The following is a 19,521-nucleotide window of genomic DNA, read 5'->3' as shown; positions in this document are numbered from 1 at the left end:
ATTTCAGGGTGAGGATTATGAACTATAAAGTATAAATGATTGTTTTGACTGCGCGGACTGAGAAGCGAATTAATTGGGCTAGTGATAGACTGTGCATTATGCTGTAAACGTAAACCTGTTAATCCATTTAGCTCACAGATTGCCATAGCTTTTAGAATCTGATGAACATAAAAAGAAATCTGTGGTTTCTAAGATGCAAGAAAAGAACTTTTTTTCCATACTTTGTTCAAAGGAAGAACACATTTGGAAAGTATGCCTGACAGTTAATAAATATATTGCTCTGTGTATTAATAAAGGAATTACTTGGACTGTAGATGAGAAGGGAAAGAACATACATGCTTAAGTCTCGAGCATATAGGTAGGTTCTTTGTTGGTCTGAGAACTGGAGTAAATCATAGAGGAATACAAGGAGAAGAAAAAAAAGAGCAGACCATCAATGACTGTACTCTTCCTCCTGTTTATTTGCTGTGTGAGAAAAGATAAACTGAAAACAAAAAGATAGACTGAAGCTTCTAAAAGAGTTTTCTCAGTTCAAAGTATCTCAACATGCCAATAACAGCACCAAATAATCCACATTGCACTTTTGACTTCTTGTTGTTGTTGTTATATAAAGTAGAATCAATTTCAAAATAAATGTAATTCCAGCAAAGCACTTTCCAGTATTCTGGGACTTAAAGATCTTTTTGTAATGATTTTTCCAATAAATGCTGTCAAAAATATTGTGAAATATACACTCAATTATTGAAGATGTTATGACCTGATCAGGGTTTTTCTTTTGGGTAAAAAAGATGGGAGTGCACCATGTCTTACCAGTATGTGGGAAGCCACAGCCAACGTGTGTACTGAGACCGGAGAGTCCTGAGGCACTTCCAGACCATCCAGTGTAGAAACAGCTGCAGTGATCTGCTGTGTCCAGCATTGAGAAAGTTACCCAAATCAGGTTGCTTTTTTAATGCAGTGGTTAAGGCAGCATTCCTAGTACCAGTGGCAGAGAAGCAATAAGCCATAATATGGCTAATAAATAATAAACCACCTCTTGTTGTACATGGAAGTAAATACCCACGATACGCTAATGATGTTTCACTGAGACTGCAGAGTTACTTGAATTTAAACATATGCAATGGCTGAAGAAGCTTTTGAGCAGCTTGGACAGAGATTTCTGTTTCTGTGCTAGGAGGGAATAAAGGATTTAGATTTGATTGCAAATGATAGCAAGTCAGCAAATGGCATTAGCAGGAAGTGATATTAAAACAAAGAATGTAAGTTTACTGAAGATACTTTGAGATTTATTTCCTGAAAACAAAAAGGGGACTGAAGTTTAAAGGAGCAGGGAGGAAGAATAGGAAAGTAGGAGTGAGATACATGTCTAAGATGGCAGGTATATTAGGCCAGATGGCCCTTTCAAGTTTTTTGAATTTATTACATGCTTTAAAAAGTGACTTTTACAGAGGCTTTTTTACAATTCACCCACATCCAAATAGTAACAAAACATGAGTGTAAGGGGTGTGCCTTGACCCCCCAAACTAAGCATCTTTTCCGCTGCAATGCATGTATGCCTGCCTGTGAATTCCTGTCTCGTTGCTCACAAATTTACTAGGATGTTCAGCAAGATAAGTCATGCGCTCCTTCATATTTCAGAGCTTCAGACACCAACCTCAATTTAATTTACGCTTTTATTTAGATTTCTATGTCCAGCCCATCATTGTGATATCTAAGCATGTTAATGTGAAGCCTGATTTACTTCTCGGTTCCCTTCATGTGTCAGAGGACATTGTCAGAGGCACTGACAAAAGAGTTAGTTGATTTGTTTTTACATATATCACTTGGGAAGCCTTTTGTCCTGGAGTATAGGGTCCTATGGACATACAGGAATTGCTGCTTTCTTGGGCATAGGCTGGTACGTGTCTTCACATGGTCTGGATAATGCACCAGACAGCAACAAGTCCCTCGGTCTTGGAGACAACTGGTACCTCCATAATCACAGAAAAAGTGTTTCCTAGAGCTGAGTACTCAGTTCTATGAAAGACCAGTGGAGCCACCTGAATTCAGAAAGGAGAGATATTTGCACACAGTAATAGAACTGCTGAAAAAGGTTCCTCAGTGCTGGTGAAGAAGGTAGCTGTCTGCATCTTTACTGTGTTGGGCATTAGTGTGAGTCATGAGGAATATTGATTTCTTGACCGATTCTCTAAAATTATCAGCAGCTACTAAACTGGTTGAAGTGATATCATTACTGATACAAAAAGCTGTGAAATAATACAGTTGTAAGTATTCAGTGAATGATGTATTGTGATTTTTGGCTCTGTAGCCACTTCTGGCTGCACTAGCTAAATTCAGTTTTTCTGCAAAAATCTGCATGGGGATAAAACATCCTGTTTGACCAAGCTAAAGGCACATTCTGCATCATATCAGTATTCCTTTTGCTGGGTGATTGAAGGGTGGGGGAAAATAACCATGAGTGCCAGGTGATTGGAAATGAGGTGGTGGGGGTGGTGGAGGACCCAACAAACAAATGGGTGCAGTGCCTGTTACAAAAGGCCATTAGGTATGCAGATTTCCTTTCAGTTCGGGAGGCTGTTAAAGAAGTGCAGAAGGAGATAACCTTCAGTAAGGTGTAACCTTAATCCACTCTCAGACCACTCTCTGAAATAGGCAACTCTATCCATGGAATTAATGTCTGGAACCTCTAACCTGTAAAGAGGCCCCTGCAGTGTTCTTTGTCATCATATCATGGTGGCTGGTTCCTTGCATATTTCAGGAATCCCACAAAGTTTCAGGAATCTCACACAGACACGGCTTCTCTAAAAAATACAGTAACCAGTGATTCAGTCTTTTCACCAACTGTAGCCAGGCCAAAAATCCCAAATGACATGTATTCAAAAATAGCATGTATTAGAAAACTTTCAAGAGTGTCATTAAACTTATATAAATGCTGAAGACTGGGGGCTCTTTGCAGATATTAAGAGAAAATATGATGAACAATAAGAACTTGATACAACTGATCTTTGACACAAGGACCAGCATTTTTTCTTAGCTTTGTATTTCCTTTTTTTTACCTCATGTAACAATAATGTGTCTCCATCATCTGGGATTGATGAGTACAGCAGACATGGAGAGAAGGGCGCATTCTGCTAAAGATTACATGTTTAGACAGGTTGCACAATCTGTTCCAGCTGAAAACAAGGCAGTCATTGGATAAAAGCCAGTATATTAAAGCAGAGACAGATCAGGAGGCAGAGGTGGGTGCTGAGACAAGAACTTTACTCATTCAGGGTTAAAACGGAAAATAAAAGTGTGGCTAGACTGAGGGCAAGGAAGGCCAGAAACAGTCTTACTGGGACCAGACCTCTGCAGCCTGTCCTCTGTGGGCATGAGTTGTCCGGCAGTAGATCAAACTGATTGTCATTATCAACATCCTTTGACTGGCTAATGACAGGGGAAATGATTTTATGACTTAATGTCACATTCCCTGTTCTGCTCCTTTGATGGGGATCAATTATTTTTTTTCTTTCTGTCCTTCTAGTCCCAGAACTATTGGTTTTCTTAGCTATGCAGTTGGCTCATCATCAACAAAAAAGGGTAGAGATGACCTTCTGCTGATGTGGAGTCCACTTAGTTTTAAGAGAGAAGGGAATTTCTCTGTACAAAAGCATCAATAAGCTTGAATCAAGATTAGTGGAGGCATGGCCCAGAAGTCTATATTGCTTTATGCAAACTCCCATGAAGAAACCGGAGGGGAAATATTTGCTCCATGTCTAGAAAAAGTAGGGTTCATGTTGTATTGTTGAGTAGTAGAGATAATTACAACCTTTTCATACATGCATCAAACAGGTAAACTGGAAGGAAAGGAAAGGAAAGGAAAGGAAAGGAAAGGAAAGGAAAGGAAAGGAAAGGAAAGGAAAGGAAAGGAAAGGAAAGGAAAGGAAAGGAAAGGAAAGGAAAGGAAAGGAAAGGAAAGGAAAGGAAAGGAAAGGAAAGGAAAGGAAAGGAAAGGAAAGGAAAGGAAAAAGTTAACTACAGAGTGAATAATAATTTGTACAGCTAAAATGGAGGAAAGCTTCCAGTGAGCTCCCTTCACTGAACTCATGTAACTTGTTTCCTTCTAGTTCTTTGGAGTACTTGTCTGGGATTCCCATGCTAACTCTGTTTTTGATCTTGCAGATTTGTGGAAAAATACAGTGATTATGCCACACTTAGAAACTTACAGACCAGTCAGAGATTCCTAGGGATAGGTCCTTTGTGTTATAAATACCCATGAGCTATAATATTTTAGCTGTACTAATGATCTGTCCCTTTGTCTACACAGGCTATCCTCAGGGTCTGTATTTGCACTGTAACCTTTCTTCTCAGACTCAAATGGCAAAACACTTCTTTCTCCTTTACTTTAAAACCTTTTCACTAATTTATTTATTTATTTATTTATTTATTTTAGTATTCATATGCTTAAAATAAATTTCAGTTTTCTTCCTTTAGTTTAAAAAAATGCCGTTTTCTACTTTACTGCTCTGTTAAAAGAGAGTGCTCTACTCCTGCTCGGTTAAGAGACTGCTTTTATGCTTCCTTTCTTTGTATCATTGTAGTTGATATAGAAAAAGCTTTTCATGGTCTAGTGTTGCTCCAGTTTGCAGAGAGAGAAGTGTTGGCTATGCCTAGATTCTGGCCTGAAGAGTATTTCTGGCCATATGCCCACTGTGTAGGTTACATTTGAAATATTTCCTAGAAGGCCTCCCCTTTTGACCTCCCTGAAAAACAACTTGCCTTCTGTTGGGAGTTTCACAGCAAAGCAAAGCCCCGTAGAACAATTTAGTGATTCTTTTTTACCTCCCAGGTCCTCCTCACTCCAATGGTGACTCTTTTTTTCACCCTAGTTTCAGGCTTTGCAGTTGTTATGTGACTGACTCCCTTTTATTGTAAAATGTTGATCATTCTGCAATATTCAAAGAACATCTGTAAAATGTATAGGAGGAGGAAGACCATGTGTCTTATGCAGAACATTTCTTCAGCACACATTGAGCCTAACTGCAGTGCACATTCTGAATCTGAAAGTTTGTTTCCCAAGGCTTAGAGGACTAGTTGCAGGCTTGTTCCAAAATGGATTATACCAGATCACAGCCTGCCATATGCTGTATTATTTTGTATTCTGCTAAAAAGAAGCCCTTCTGCACATTATTGTCTGTAGCACCAGTTTTGTCTCTTGACATCTCTTTCCTTCTCTGGACATTTTCTGTATTGCCTCAAATATGGGGTCAACTTCCTTTCCAAGTACAGTGTCACAGTTTTCTAGTCATTTAGGTAGATTTGAACCTACCTATTTTAGGGGGAATTCTCTTCCATTGACTCCAATGGGAATAGAATCAAGTTCTTAAACTGTCACTACAGCCCATTGTTTGGTATACTAAAGATCATTTGTAATAGAGCAAGGAAAGAAGTAAAGTACCACCCACCTGATCTTATTACCAATTCTTATTTTGACAGTGCATTCTGATTTGCAGTGATTTAAACATCTTCTTCTGAATTAGGGACTGACCACAGCCTCCATTCCCCAATCCCCTGAGCTGCTCAGGAAGTGGAGAGAAGGGGGAAGGTGTTTTTAGTTTGCTTTTAGTTTCTCACTGTTGTAGTCCACTAGTGATAGGTAATAAATTTAATTAATCTCCCTACACTGAGTCTGTTTTCCCTATCACAATGGTTGTTGAGTGATCTCCCTGTCCTTATCTCAGCCCTTGACCCCTTTCTATCATATTTTGTTCCCCTTTCCCTTTGAGGAGGGGGAGTGAGAGAGCAGTTGGGGTGGAGCTCAGATGCCCAGCAGGGTAAAACCACCACAATGCTTAAGCTGAAGGCAAGTGTTGGATAGTGCTTATCATTTGCCTGTGGCTGTAAGTTTTTTTTGTTTGTTTGTTTTGTTGTTAAAATGAGGGTAATGCACTTGTTTATGGGGAAATTGATTTTCATATTATGCTTATGAATGTGACCAGTATGTAAGTATTTATCTCATATGGTAGAAAATAATTGTTTTCACAGAGACAAGAAGTCCATCTGGAATAGGAACTTCAGAAACAAGCAAATAATTTTTTGATTATCTGTATATAATTGAAAAGATGCACTCTGAGATAATGACCTGAATTCCCTCATATTCTGAAGTTTCTCTGGGAAAGCCTTCCAGTACTAAGCCAGTTTATGCCATCTGTTATTTTATACTGCTTCTTTACTTTGACAGGATGATATAGGCCTTTGTGTAAAGAAAAATCAGACCACATATACTTTTTGTTTCAAAAACAGACTGCTAAAGAGTAGCATTTCTCTCAGAACTACGCATATTAATAAATGTTGCTTCAGATCTTTACACTTAGTCTTTGTCCTTTGCTTTTCATCACAATGTAGTGGAAAAACACATTACACAGCTTAGTATTTTAGTGTAGTAAAGAAATACCTGGGCTGATCTGAGTGGTAAACTGGACATGGGAAGGTGGGCACTGTGTTCCAATTAACCACATAAATCAGTGGGGTAAACTATTCTACATGAGGTCTTAACTAAATGAAATCCTTCCTGTTGGAGTGAGCATGAGTCTCTAAATGCAGCACTTGGTTTGGACTGTAAATATAGGCATTATAGTTAGTACTATAGAAGAGAACTTGCTCTGTATCAACACTAAAATGTGTAAGACACTAACTTGTACAGCATGCCTTTATAAGATTAGTTTGCCATGTTGAATACATTGATAAATCAAAAATATAACAAGAACCTTCACAGATACTGAGCATTTTGTTATAATTGTAAAACAGTAGCAATTCCTATCTCAGGTTGCTTCTTTGTGCTTAAAAGATAATTACAAAAAAAAAAAAAAAAGAAAACTCACCATAGAATATGAATAGGAAGACCAGAGATACAGTTACCTTAAATAAAGAATTTTATTTTTGTTTTACTTTGTTTAACAATGCCTTTTTTTTTTTTTTTTTTCTTGGTATGTGATCTGCCTAGTTTACATTTACATAAACAAGAGGCATTGACTTAAATGTAAATGTGAAAAGCAAAAAGACTTACATGTAAGACTGAAAAATCATAACTGACATACTGGGTCAGATTTTTCCTTTGGATGCACACAGCTTTCACTGAGGACAGAACGCATGTGGGTATCGTTTTGCCCTGAGACACATGCTACTCCAATTCCCAAAGGCAAAATTTGGTTCTCATTGAACGTGGCTCTACTACTGTCCATACTTGAGTAAAACTTCTGCTGAATTCAGAGGAAAAATTCCTCTGTGTAAAGTCTTGATTTTGTCTTGATTTTTGAGACCTTTTCTTCACCTGCTTTCATACATGCTACCTTAGCTGCATGCTGTCATCAGTTTTCCTACAAAAATAGCCCCAAATCACTATTACAGGTCCCAAGGATGTGTTCTCTGTGTGTTGTTTAAAATCTGCTATCTATCTGGTGGGTTTTCTGCTTTTATAGATGGGCACATTACCATCAGTGTGGCACCTAGCTGACTGTAGAATAAACTGGAATTTACACTTTCAGGATATGTTGATAGAAGTGATGCTGTGCCTGCAGCTGCAGTAATTCAGTGTAGTCATGCTATGGCTCCCTCTGCATTGCTGCCTGCTTTTATTTATGCCTATGTAACTTGGCTACTATCAGAGGGGATACAAAAAGCATCCTGGGTGGACAACTTGGTCCTTTTTTAAAACAAACAAACAAAAAAGTTATTGTATTCAAAGTATAAGACATAATCTACTTTTTTTGTAGTAAATTTTATTAAAATTGACACTTATTAATGGTGCTTGAATAGTGATTACTATCTATGTGATAGAAAAATCAGGGCATAAATTATTTTTTTTTTAGTGAATCTGATATAAAGGTCTTCTTTTTCTTTTTTTTTTTTTTTGGTGGGGGGATAGACTTTTGGCTGCTCTAATACTTATGTATTTTTCTTGCCAGGATTATAGAGTCAACATCTTTTTAAGACAGAAGTGGAATGACCCTAGACTGAAACTACCCAATGATTGGAGGGGTTCGGACACACTGACAGTGGACCCAACAATGTTTAAGTGTCTTTGGAAGCCAGACTTGTTCTTTGCAAATGAAAAAAATGCTAACTTCCATGATGTCACTCAAGAAAATATCCTTCTCTTTATATTTCGGGATGGAGATGTATTAGTCAGCATGAGGTATTTTACTGAAATATTTTTAATCTTTCTTTTTTTTAGTGAATTAATGGCTTGATGTGAGATACATACATTGTTAGATTAGTAACACATCACAGTTTTTAGCTAATATTTAAATATATATGGCAATTTTTAAATAATGATCTACTAAATGAAATGTATGAAAATAAACCAGAATGAGTTTCAAAGCATGTGAATTGATAGCCCAGCAAGTGCTAAAAATTTGAAATGTATATACATTCATCTATCATGTTAAAATAACACATTAAATAAACTAGTATTAGTAACAAAATTTAAACTCTGTTGATAATTGACAAGATTCCTGGAAGCATAATGAAATGGATGAGATCTCTGAAGTAAAGCCTTCAGCAAAGCAACGTAATTTTCTCACCACTTGAATTTCTACATCAACTAATAAAAATGATGATTACTTACTAATGATATAAGGAAAGGCAGATATTACAAAATTTGAATTATAAATGTTTTGTAAAAGTACTAGGACATAATCCTGATTAAGGTCTGTGCCTTAGTGGATATAGAAGGCCCTGAAATATTTAATTTTATTGCAATTTATGCGTACTTTTTTGTGGTTTTAATTTTATTTGTCAGTGTACACTATGCCATAAAAACAGTCATTCACTGAAAAGAACAAATTGAATTGATTTCCCCAAATCACTGCTACTTTACCACTTAGAGGGAACATCTGAAATTATGGTAGCATTACTTCTTTGTTCCCATAGTAGAAGTGGCTCCAAAAAAAAAAAAAAAAAGAAAGAAAATGGGAAGAGTCTGGTGTGTTTTTTTGCCCATTCTAAATCCAAGGATGAGAAAACTCAATCTCAAGACTTTTGTAGGCAGCAATCAGAAAAGGAAATAAATTGAAGAACAGAAGCATTTCATTTGGCTCACTCCAAAGGTCCTGGTTCTGATTTCAATTGTTTATGTTGCAGTTTTTGAAGTCTGTTGAAATTCTTATTTCAAAAATGGAAAATCACTTTCAGCTACAAAAATAATTTCTCATTTGAAACAGCAAAAGTTAAGTGAAATGATGAAAGCATTTCAAGCATTTTTCCAAAATGGAGCTATTTATAAATGAGCTTATTTCAGTGAATGTGTTTGGTTAGTGGATTGTAAATTTTTCAGTGAATACTAATAGAAGTGTTTCTGATGGAAAAATATTTCTCCTTAAACTTCTATATGCCAAAATCAAATTCAATATAGTTTGACAATAATGTCTAGCTCTACAAATGTTCTGTTGATTTTACTAATTCAATGTGTTCAGAAATGATACTGATGAAAGTGAGATTAATTTTTGGCATACTTATGTTTGGTAGCATGCTACTAAAATTACCATTTTTAAAAATGTATATTGCTATGCCTTGACTTTTTAGTTTACAGAAGTATTATCACATATAAATGAATCTCCAATTATCAACATATATGAATGAGAAGATACATGTGAGACAAAGTTGTTGCCTGCCTAAATAACGAGGAATTAGGAAACTGAATGTAGGAATAAGCAGTCAGTGTTCACATGGAGGAAAATAAGTAGTGGACTCCTGTAGAAAAATCTGTTCTGCTGTTCCACATAAATCACCTGGAAAAAGGTGAACAGTGAATTGGTGAGGGCTTGTGATGGTGCTAAGTTATGCAGAATAGTAAGGAAAGAGACAACAGGGAGAATAACAGAGAAATCTAATCTAAGCAACAAAGTTAGAGATGAAATTCAATGTAAATAACTAAGAAATTATGCATGTTGGGAAAAAGTTATTCTAACTTTATATATAAACTGGTGGGTTTGAGTATTACCATGCAGGAAAAAGACCCTAGGGTAATAATGCTTAGTTCTTTGAAAATGTCAGCTAACCGCTCAGTATTCACTGAGAAAGTGCTGGGGATTCTAGGATGTTGAAAAGATATGGAACAGCATCCTTTATAAAGAAAAGCTAATCAAAGCAGGTCTTTTCACATCAGGAAAAACAGTAATTAAGGTGATTGTATAGAGATATCAAATAGCACAGAAAGAGTAGATGGATGTTGATTATTTACCTTTTTTTTGCAGTAAAAGAATTGTGAGACAGGGTCAAGACAGATGCAAGGAGACCATTAGGGTGTGCAGGATAGTGTATTCCTAGCTGCAGGATGCTGTGTATGATTAAAGTGTACATGGATTCCAGAAAGCAATTGGAAGCAAGCAGCTTCTGGAAGGACAAAAGTCTGTCGAGCTCTCTTAAATACTGAAGCATCACTTCTGGTTTAGGAAGTCCTTGAGGCACAACTTTAAGAAGGCTGTTGGAGAAATGTCATTTCCTGATTGCTCTAGTCTCATATTCTTCCTCAGGAGTCTGCCACTAGCCACTGCTGGAGATGGGTTTCTGTTCTGTATGGAGCTTTGGTTTGTTTAGTCTTAAAAATTATGTCTTCTGCCATCTATTATTAGTCCTATAATTTGTGAAATACTGTATGTTTAACACTCTATATAAAACTGTATTATCAGACTACTAGAGATACTTAAAATTTCTGGTAGAGATATTTAAACTGCTACTTAAAATTGTTGTTCATTTTTTCTACTATTTTAGAAGCTGAAAGTCAAATATCTAAGGTGTGTGTTGTTTTTTTTTGTTTTGTTTTCTTTTATTTTGTTTTGTTTTGTTTTGTTTTTTTCTTCTTGCAGTCTGCTACTTACAGGGCAGCTCACTCTGTTTTTAAATTCCATTTCTGTATTTTCAGATTGTCTATTACGCTGTCATGCCCTTTGGATTTGACCTTGTTTCCTATGGATACACAGCGCTGCAAGATGCAATTGGAAAGCTGTATGTAAATCTTTTTCTGCATAAAAACAGTTGTCTTCTAGGCATGGCTGAGAATCAAACCAAAATGATCAATTCTGTATTGTTTGTGTCAGTGTTTTATAATGAATCTTGAAATTAGCATTCACTGATTCCTACCAACATATATTTCCCTATAAAAATGTTTCTTGTGGCTATGGCACCATGCACTTGTTGTTTAGCTTTTGCTATCAAAGACTATGACAACTGATAAGTATTACAAAAATGTATACACTAAATTTAATCAAATGGAAACACAAATATTTTGGAATAAAGAATACACAGTTTTAACTTACACAACAGTTTTAACTTACACAACCCGTGCTTCTGTGTACATTGTCAGGGTCCAATTTATCCCCTTGCATTGATGATGAACAGTATTACTTGAATCTCCTGGGAAACGTCAAGGTTAATCAAAGCAGAGCAAGGCATCCTGTTGGGGACCAGGGCAATAATAATGATATCAGAGCTCTACCATTTAGTTTTTAATTGCTAGCGTTTACCCTTAGAAGTGCAATGTGTCCATAGTATTAGTGTTTTGCCCGTCTCTGATATGTATATACATTAGCTGAAGTAAACTCTTATAGTAAACTCAAATCAACTTGTGGTTGACCTAGAATTAGTAATATCAATGGAAGTTAGTTCAAACTTAATCATCTTTGTAATCAACTTTATTTAAACAACTTTATTCTCTCCATGCTTTGTTACTGTTTTCAAATTTGGGAGGAGGAATGGATTTTCTGCTCATTTGCAAAGATTTTATGCACTCAACTTTCTTCTATCTTTTTATTTCATTGTCTAAACTAAGAATTGTACCCATGACCCACAGTCTCCCTTCGAGTTCCAGCGGTGGGCCTGCTTCCTCTGTTAGCCATTGGCAATTTTATTCCACTAAAATATTTTAAAATCACATTTTTTCCTGGTTCTTAGATTTCCAAAACAAAAGAGGCTGCCATTTTTTACCAAACAGTTCCCTGTATCTGCAGTTATGATCACCAATTCTACACATTCCCTTTAGACGAGATTTTTACTATCCAGTAATTGTATTATAAAAGATGTTAGTGTGTTTGTGATTTGCTGCATGTTGTAAAGAGGTGAAACTGATTGTATGAATCAAACATTAGAACAAGTAATTTTTTTTTTATATTACTTTCATCATGGAGCTTTGAGATGTGATTTTATTAAGTTATTGTTGATCTTAGAAAAGTTGGATTATAGACAGTTTAATTTTTTAAATGACAGCTATTTTTCAAAGATAAAAAAACATCTCTCCAATGCCTCCAGAACAAGAATGGTTCCTTAAACATTTCTCAGAGTCTTTGAATTGTGAACCACTACATCCCAACTTAGTCTTTTTTACATTTCCCCATCTCTGTTCCCATTTAACGCACACTATCTCTGTATTCAGTTAATCCTTAATAAACAGAAGGTAGCAGAAAAACAACATGTAAAATCATGATTATGGCAGCATATTTAGTTAATACTGCTTTATGTTTGAATATTATAAGCCTAACTTTCACTGCCTCTCACTTAATGGTGTTGTATAAAGCATGGTTTAGGCACTCAAATGTATGTGGAGGTCTGTCCATATTCAGGACAGATCATGAAGGCACAGAGGCACTGAATTGATTTCAGTAGGGTTATGCATCTACTTAAATTCCTGGTTATGCATTTCCTAAATGTCAGTGCTTTCATCAATCAGGGCCTTTAATGTTAACAACTAAGCAGAAAAGTTGTTTTACACAAAAGCCAAGATTCATCACAGTAATTAGGTGCATTGTTACATTTTGTTGAAGTTCCTAGGACTTGTGAGTGTTGTTGAAGTTCAGTATATTTTTCATGCTTTGCTGAAGTAGAGTGTGAATGAATATGTAAACTTCAAAGCTGTGGATTGCTTTATCTGTTTGGACAGTGAGCACTGTCATGAACACCTCTTAATCAGTGTAATATTGCTAATAACGTAATATTACACCTGTCATCTATTAATTTAGATCTACATAAAAATTCAGTTGTATATTATTTCATGTTTTGTCTAATTTTTTGAATGGGAAGCAGAAAGAAAGAGTAAAAGAAATAATGGTACATACATGATAGATTTTAATACTGGAAACATTGATTAAGATGGTCTTTATTATTTCATTTTGTTCTTGTAGTTGGTTACACAACTGATGATTTACGTTTCATCTGGCAGTCTGGAGATCCTGTACAATTAGAGAAAATTGCTCTGCCTCAGTTTGATATTAAAAAGGAGGATATTGAATATGGTAACTGTACCAAGTATTATAAAGGCACAGGTAAGTAATTAAAGTGTTTTCCTTGGTAAAAACTTTAAGCATCCTTCAATTATTGTTTATGGGTAATGATTAATACCCATAAACATCGATATTACCCATAAACATGGGTTCTTGCCTTACATTTTATGGGAGGAAATAGATTACTTGTAACTTACCAGTAGTTCATATCATAGCAACAATCACATATAATAATTACTGCAAACAAATTCAAATACAGAAATGTCTAAGTTAAAGGTGAAATTAAATGTTTGTATTGGCTTTGCTTACATCTTCCGATCTTTCCATCACCATTTTGTTTCTATAGTCCTGGTAACTTTTTATGCTTGTAATATCGAACTTTTCTGATAGACATTTTATGTGGAATTATGTGATATGCAGCAAATAAGGATAATTTTGGTTTTCTGGTCAAACTTTTGTTCAAAAAGTGGATAACATTAGAGTATAACTTCAAAAGCTTCCCTCTGCAGGTTCTTCCTTTCTCTAAGTGTTCTTGAAAGTGTGTCACTATAGAAAGCTATTTGCAGTCTAAACACAGAGCTATTTGATCTATATTTCTTTAGTCCTGTGGTTGTTTTCTGGGAGTAGGTACAAATTTCTACAATGGTTTCTGTATTCTGGCTTTAATGATTAATCTTTTCTACCTTGATTGATTCCTGCTTATAATTATATCCAAACTGCTCACATACTGTGGCAAACACAAGACTTCCTATAATACTTGAAGTCAGCAGGATGTATTTTAGTCAGTGCTGTTGCATCATATGCACAAATCTCCCATTAAAACTCTACAAAGGTGTCTGTGGTGCTGAAGCATCTTTGTAATTTTCTTGCTGACTATTCAGCTGCAGTTGTTCTTGAGAGATCTCAGGTAACATTAATAGGGCTTGGAGTTACGGAATTTAGTTTGAAAAAGATAATTAAAATTTATTTCATTTTTTTAAACTGCAAAATGAGTGAGTTTTTAGCCTACTAACTACACAATTCAGTGTCTCAGGTATTTACATTTATAAATAGTATGAAATTATCCGTTCTCAGGAAAATGCTGCATTGGGGAAAGCATAACCAATAACTAGAAGGCATTCAAGTCTAAGTCTAGAAATGGTAGAAGTTTACTTAGGAGTGAGAAAAATAATTTAGTCTTAAATAAATAATGATTTTACTGAAAAAAATAGGCTACAAAATAATGGAAAATTAAACGGATCAATCTTGCGGTTCCCAAATAATATTCAGAAACATGGGAAAATTGGATGCAATGTAAAGAGATTTGCATTTTATTTGAGGGAAAAAGGGAATATTTACTCCACATTGCTATCTTGTAACTGTGTTTTCAAATTTAGCATTATTTTATGTTTTGTCCTAAGTCTGAAATTAAAAATCTAAAAAATCTTTGGATAGTTTAAGCATTTTTAGGATTTTTAGTACATTAAAGAAAAATGTAAGAATTAATCACTGCACACTTTACAGTTAAACTGGAAAGAAACTAGCATTGCTCTTTCAAGTTTCAACACCTTGTGGTCACAAGGTAAAATGACATTGTACAAAGTGCTCAACACAATAGTCACATTGTTGTGTGTGCATGTGATTTGAACATTAAAGAAAGAACATTAGAGAACCATCAGAACTAGTGGAATGACATTACATTTAACAAAGTTTTCATAATTCTTTTGTTGCTAATCCTTTTTGTTTAAAACTGGAGATTATCCATGTTAATCTTATAATCAAGACTGGAATTAACATGTCATTAATGCAATTTGAACATTTTGGTATGCTGAAATATTTCAAAGGCTATTTTCAGGATTCAGTAACTGTTTGATTTACTTTAAATTCTTATATTGAAGGCGTTTCAAAAAGCAGTTTTTGCACACAATTAAAATTAAATCAGTTAAGGATTTTATCAGGTAATCAAGAGGCAGTGTTGCATGTACAAGCAAGTTTTCAAAATTACAGCTTATGCAGGAGATTCTTGCCAGCTGCAAAGAACTTAATCTTTTCCGCCCATTTATGTCAACTGATGTTTTATAATACCTGCCTAAGTAGAAAGAGGGTCAGCAAATTTGGTGTGACTTTTTATGGCAATAAATTGATTATTTAAGTTTGCAAATTGCCTATTCTTTGTTTACCAAAATGTATGACAGATCCGAAAAAGTCCACAGAAACTGAATGGTGAAGGCAACGGATATTCTCTGCCTAACGGAGGATGATACAATGCCATACAGAATGCATTTCTGGCACAAAGCAAAGAAATAACTATTTTAAAGATCACCCCCTGTTTGAATGTAAAACCTACCAACACCCAGAAACTATTCAGAAATTATACAGGTAGAATTTGCCAGACTACAGATCATTGACTAGGATAGAATGAACTGTAAAATACCATATAGTGTCTTCAACACAGCAAGGGTATATGTCCTTAATGTTTTATCATTTTATTGTTTTAATTATTGCAGTTTCTAATAATATTTTAAGGTGACTTATCATTTGAGGATACTTAGTTGATAAAAGATAGAAGATAAATAAATATATTTTTGATAGATTCTACATTTTAAATTAGGTATGCACAAACTTTTTATTTACAGATATATACTGACTTGGGTTTTCTTATTGTTGTAATGTAACATAGAAATGTCTTTTCCTTGTAATACAATAGTTTATGATGTTTTTACAATGTTATTGTGTTAATATTAACATAAAAATGCCAGTTCTGCTAAACGAGTGAAAATAGAAACACAGCTGGTTTTCTGGTTATCAAACTACCCAATCCTTTTGTTATCTCCAGCAAATCCCTACTATCTGTGGCTTTATTTGTTACTGAATTCATGTTATTAGACATTTTTGGAAACATTTGGTGCTTTAGTTCCTCATTTTAGAAGCTTTGAGGCAATATTCTTCACTTTCAAAATTTAATGCTTTTAGAGTCTTTTGTACAAAGTCTGTACCAATTTTAGAAGTTACCTATACCAGCTTTCAGTACTGGGGAAATCTCTGCATAGAATCATATTCAGGTCACCTCTTTCCATTCTAACCTTTCTAAACTAACTTTTTTTTTTTTTTTTTTTTTTTTTTTAATTCCGTGTTCTTCACAAATTAATGCTAAGTAGGATTTTCAGGTGAGCTTAAGCCAGTGTCAAGATGAAGCTGTAGCTGCTGTTTACTTCTGTGCTGTGAAAAGACAGAGGGTACCTTATAGATTACAGAGAGTATGACATGCCAAATCACAGTCGTAGGTTACATTGATCCGTACTTTGAATGTTTTTCAAATTGAACATCTTGACTTTATTAAAAAAAAGAAAAAATCGAATCAGTAAACCTTTACTCCTAGGATAAGTAGAAAAGGCCTAGAAGATACTAATCTGAAAAGGTTGACCTGCAAAGCATATTAAACCTTAATATGCATTTATTTCTTTAAAGGTTATTACACTTGTGTAGAAGTAATCTTCACTTTAAGAAGACAAGTTGGATTTTACATGATGGGTGTTTATGCTCCTACACTGCTAATTGTTGTTCTGTCCTGGCTATCATTTTGGATCAATCCTGATGCAAGTGCTGCAAGAGTCCCACTGGGTAACCTGCATTCACACATACTGTCACAGTCCACTTAGCACCATCGAGCCATTCTCAGTTGCTTTGAAATGACACTGGACACAGAAAGCAACTTCACTTCCATTATTCGCTCATCATTTTCACTGAAGCCTTGTCATTCCTAGTCCTGTAAAATCCACCTCCACATTGAAACTTTGCTTGATAATGGTTCCAGCACTTATGTGATGAGGACACTTTCTCTGCTTCTCGATACCTGGACAAATCTGATCTTATCTATGTGTGGGTGATGCTGCAGACACTGTGTCACACTGCAGTTTATAGGAATTAGAGCATTTAAAGAATGTTTGAAGTAAGAAAGCAGGATGATGATTAAGGCTCTAAATAACTACCTCTTGCAGCAGGTTTTCTGAAGACTAATAGAAATGGAATGATGTAATGATGTTTGGAAGAGAATTAGCACAGTTGTTACCTGATGGGTTTTATTTCATTAGAGATTCATTTCATGAGGCACTTCAGCCTCTTGCTTTCATGCTGTGTAGCACAGCACAGTGGGCAGGCCCTTCATATATTACGAGATTGTAGGACATAGAGTTAATCAAAACAATATTATCTTAACTAATTAGATTTTACATGGGACTTCAGCTTGGGGGTGGCCCAACCTGCAGTCCCCAGGAACTTGGTGATGTGTAGAGCCAGGCTTTGGCATCCTGACATTTCTATTTGTAATCCTTTCCCCATGTCATGACAGCTCCTTCCCCATGCTCTGACCTCCTTGTCCCCCCCCTTTACCTGGTATTCCCACTTCCACCAGTCCATACTCCTTATTTTCCAAATCTTCTCCATGTTCCGAGGAGATTCACTGTAACTATTTCCCAGATGCTAGGCATGAAGTTGAAGCATCCCTCCAGTCCCTGGCCTTCCTCGGAAGCCTCTCACCTACACATTAACCTGCACATCCCCGCAGGACATAAGTCCTGTGCAGCCTCACATGCACAAACGTGTGATGATTCCCCCAGTAGGGTCAGGACCTGCCCCATCACCGTCCCAGTCTGTGATCAGCAGAGTCTTGCAGTAGAGGGGAGCTGTAATCCCTGGGGAGCGGGAAGGGTTCCTGCCAAGTTTTGTTAAGTTGAAAAGTTCCCACATAATGCCCAGGTCTGTGTGCCGCTGCTCAGGTCATCTGCCATGCCTATTCCTTCTCCAGCGATATAACAACCAAAATAAACCAAGAGCTACACAAAATGTGGAGAACCATGACTGGAGTACTTCTTTTGGCTTCTCTGCCACGGTTGGCTGCCTTTCTCTTTTCTTTTTACAAAAACACCTTTTCATTACATTTTTAATAGGTATCTTTTTTCAGAGGGCTATTTCAAAATACAAAAATTATTTTTCTTGATCTGAAAATATTAATAATTATTAGTAATCAGGGAGGACTCACAATCTATATTAGTTAATAGCAAGAAACAAATACAATCTGTTACTTTGAAAAGTAGCAAGGATGCATTCCACAAGGTGAAACATAAGGCATTTTAAGAAAAAAGCAGTCTGAGGCAAATATACCATGCTTTAAATTAAAAAGATAGAAACAAGAACTGAAAATATTTTTCATGTAGTGATCTCTAATATGATCAAAATCTGAAGTGTATTTCTGCTTTTGTAATCCTGAACTTTAAATAGCTGACCAGTCAGGTTTATCAGAGATATATTACATTTATAAGAGGCATGGTGCTGATTTGTATAGCATTGAAGTTTTTATGACTAAACATGCATGCTTATTTATTTGTGTTTCTCTCTTTTTATTTATTATAAGTGTTTATTGGCTCCTTTTATATATTACCATTTCTGAAATACTGCATTTTCAAAGATATTTACCATTGGCTTGGTTATGTGACTTTTTCTGTATCCCCAGAGAAGCAACAAACATTAAATCTGACCATCCTTTAGTCATACATCAGTACTTAGCAGTGCAAGTTGATAACACCCTCACTGGGGTAAGATTTATGTTTCTGCAGTTTGAAAGAGGGCAACAATCTAACTCTTCTAGCTACATCCTTGGAATAAATTTGACCTTGAAATCAAACAAGATAAACATTTCTGTGAAGTGAATCATTTCAAGTGAATGATCTTGAACCCCTAAAGAAGGGTTACTAATAGTCATTACACTTTTAGTAGTTAGTAAAAGGTCTCATCTCAGAAGTTTCCAGGTGATTTAGGAATGCAAGATACTTTGCAAAAAAAAAAAAAAAAAAAAAAAAAAAAAAGAAACCTCAGTATGATTTTGCAGTTTGGTTACTGTTCTGGGAACAAGGTGTATTTCTGTTTGAAGAAAAAGGGTGTGTCCATCTAGGAGCTAAATAAGTTGCAAGCCTTTTTTCTACCCATAGCACTGTATTCAATTAGATCATCTAGTGTTAGGGAAATCCTCACAAAGGACATGTATCTGGAGACTCTGGCTAAGCGATATAAAGGCTGACATCACTGAGTTTGTCTTTTTAATTACATGTTGGTGTCTCAGCTTTTAAAGATCCCTACAGAGGACTCTCCAGTTCTTTAAAAGTGGAAAGTGTGCCAGTATCTGTTTAAAAAACTACTCTCTTTCCTTCATTGCCTGGTGATCCCCAACGGGAGTAAGGTCTTCCCTGAAGCTAGGGAAGCTTCTGAGGGACTTCAGATGTCCATCCAACCACAGAAA

At 35.7% G+C, this 19,521-nt stretch overlaps 1 protein-coding gene across 1 annotated transcript in view; it reads left to right on the top strand.

The window, feature by feature from the left end:
• Positions 1 to 19,521, top strand: part of GLRB (glycine receptor beta) — a gene marked incomplete at its 3' end in the record, with an annotated part of 49,038 nt that overhangs the window by 15,122 nt on the left and 14,395 nt on the right. The window contains exons 5-8 of the mRNA XM_082760190.1: positions 7,944 to 8,173; positions 10,901 to 10,983; positions 13,152 to 13,292; positions 16,698 to 16,850. Of these exons, the coding sequence (XP_082616316.1) occupies positions 7,944 to 8,173; positions 10,901 to 10,983; positions 13,152 to 13,292; positions 16,698 to 16,850 (607 nt within the window). The remainder of the gene's footprint in view (positions 1 to 7,943; positions 8,174 to 10,900; positions 10,984 to 13,151; positions 13,293 to 16,697; positions 16,851 to 19,521) is intronic.

The sequence above is a fragment of the Aythya marila genome (genome assembly GCF_965140915.1).
Source record: "Aythya marila genome assembly, chromosome: 4".
Lineage (NCBI taxonomy): Eukaryota > Metazoa > Chordata > Aves > Anseriformes > Anatidae > Aythya > Aythya marila.
The sequence above is the reverse complement of the archived record's forward strand: the minus strand, read 5'-3'. Positions and strand labels throughout refer to the sequence as shown.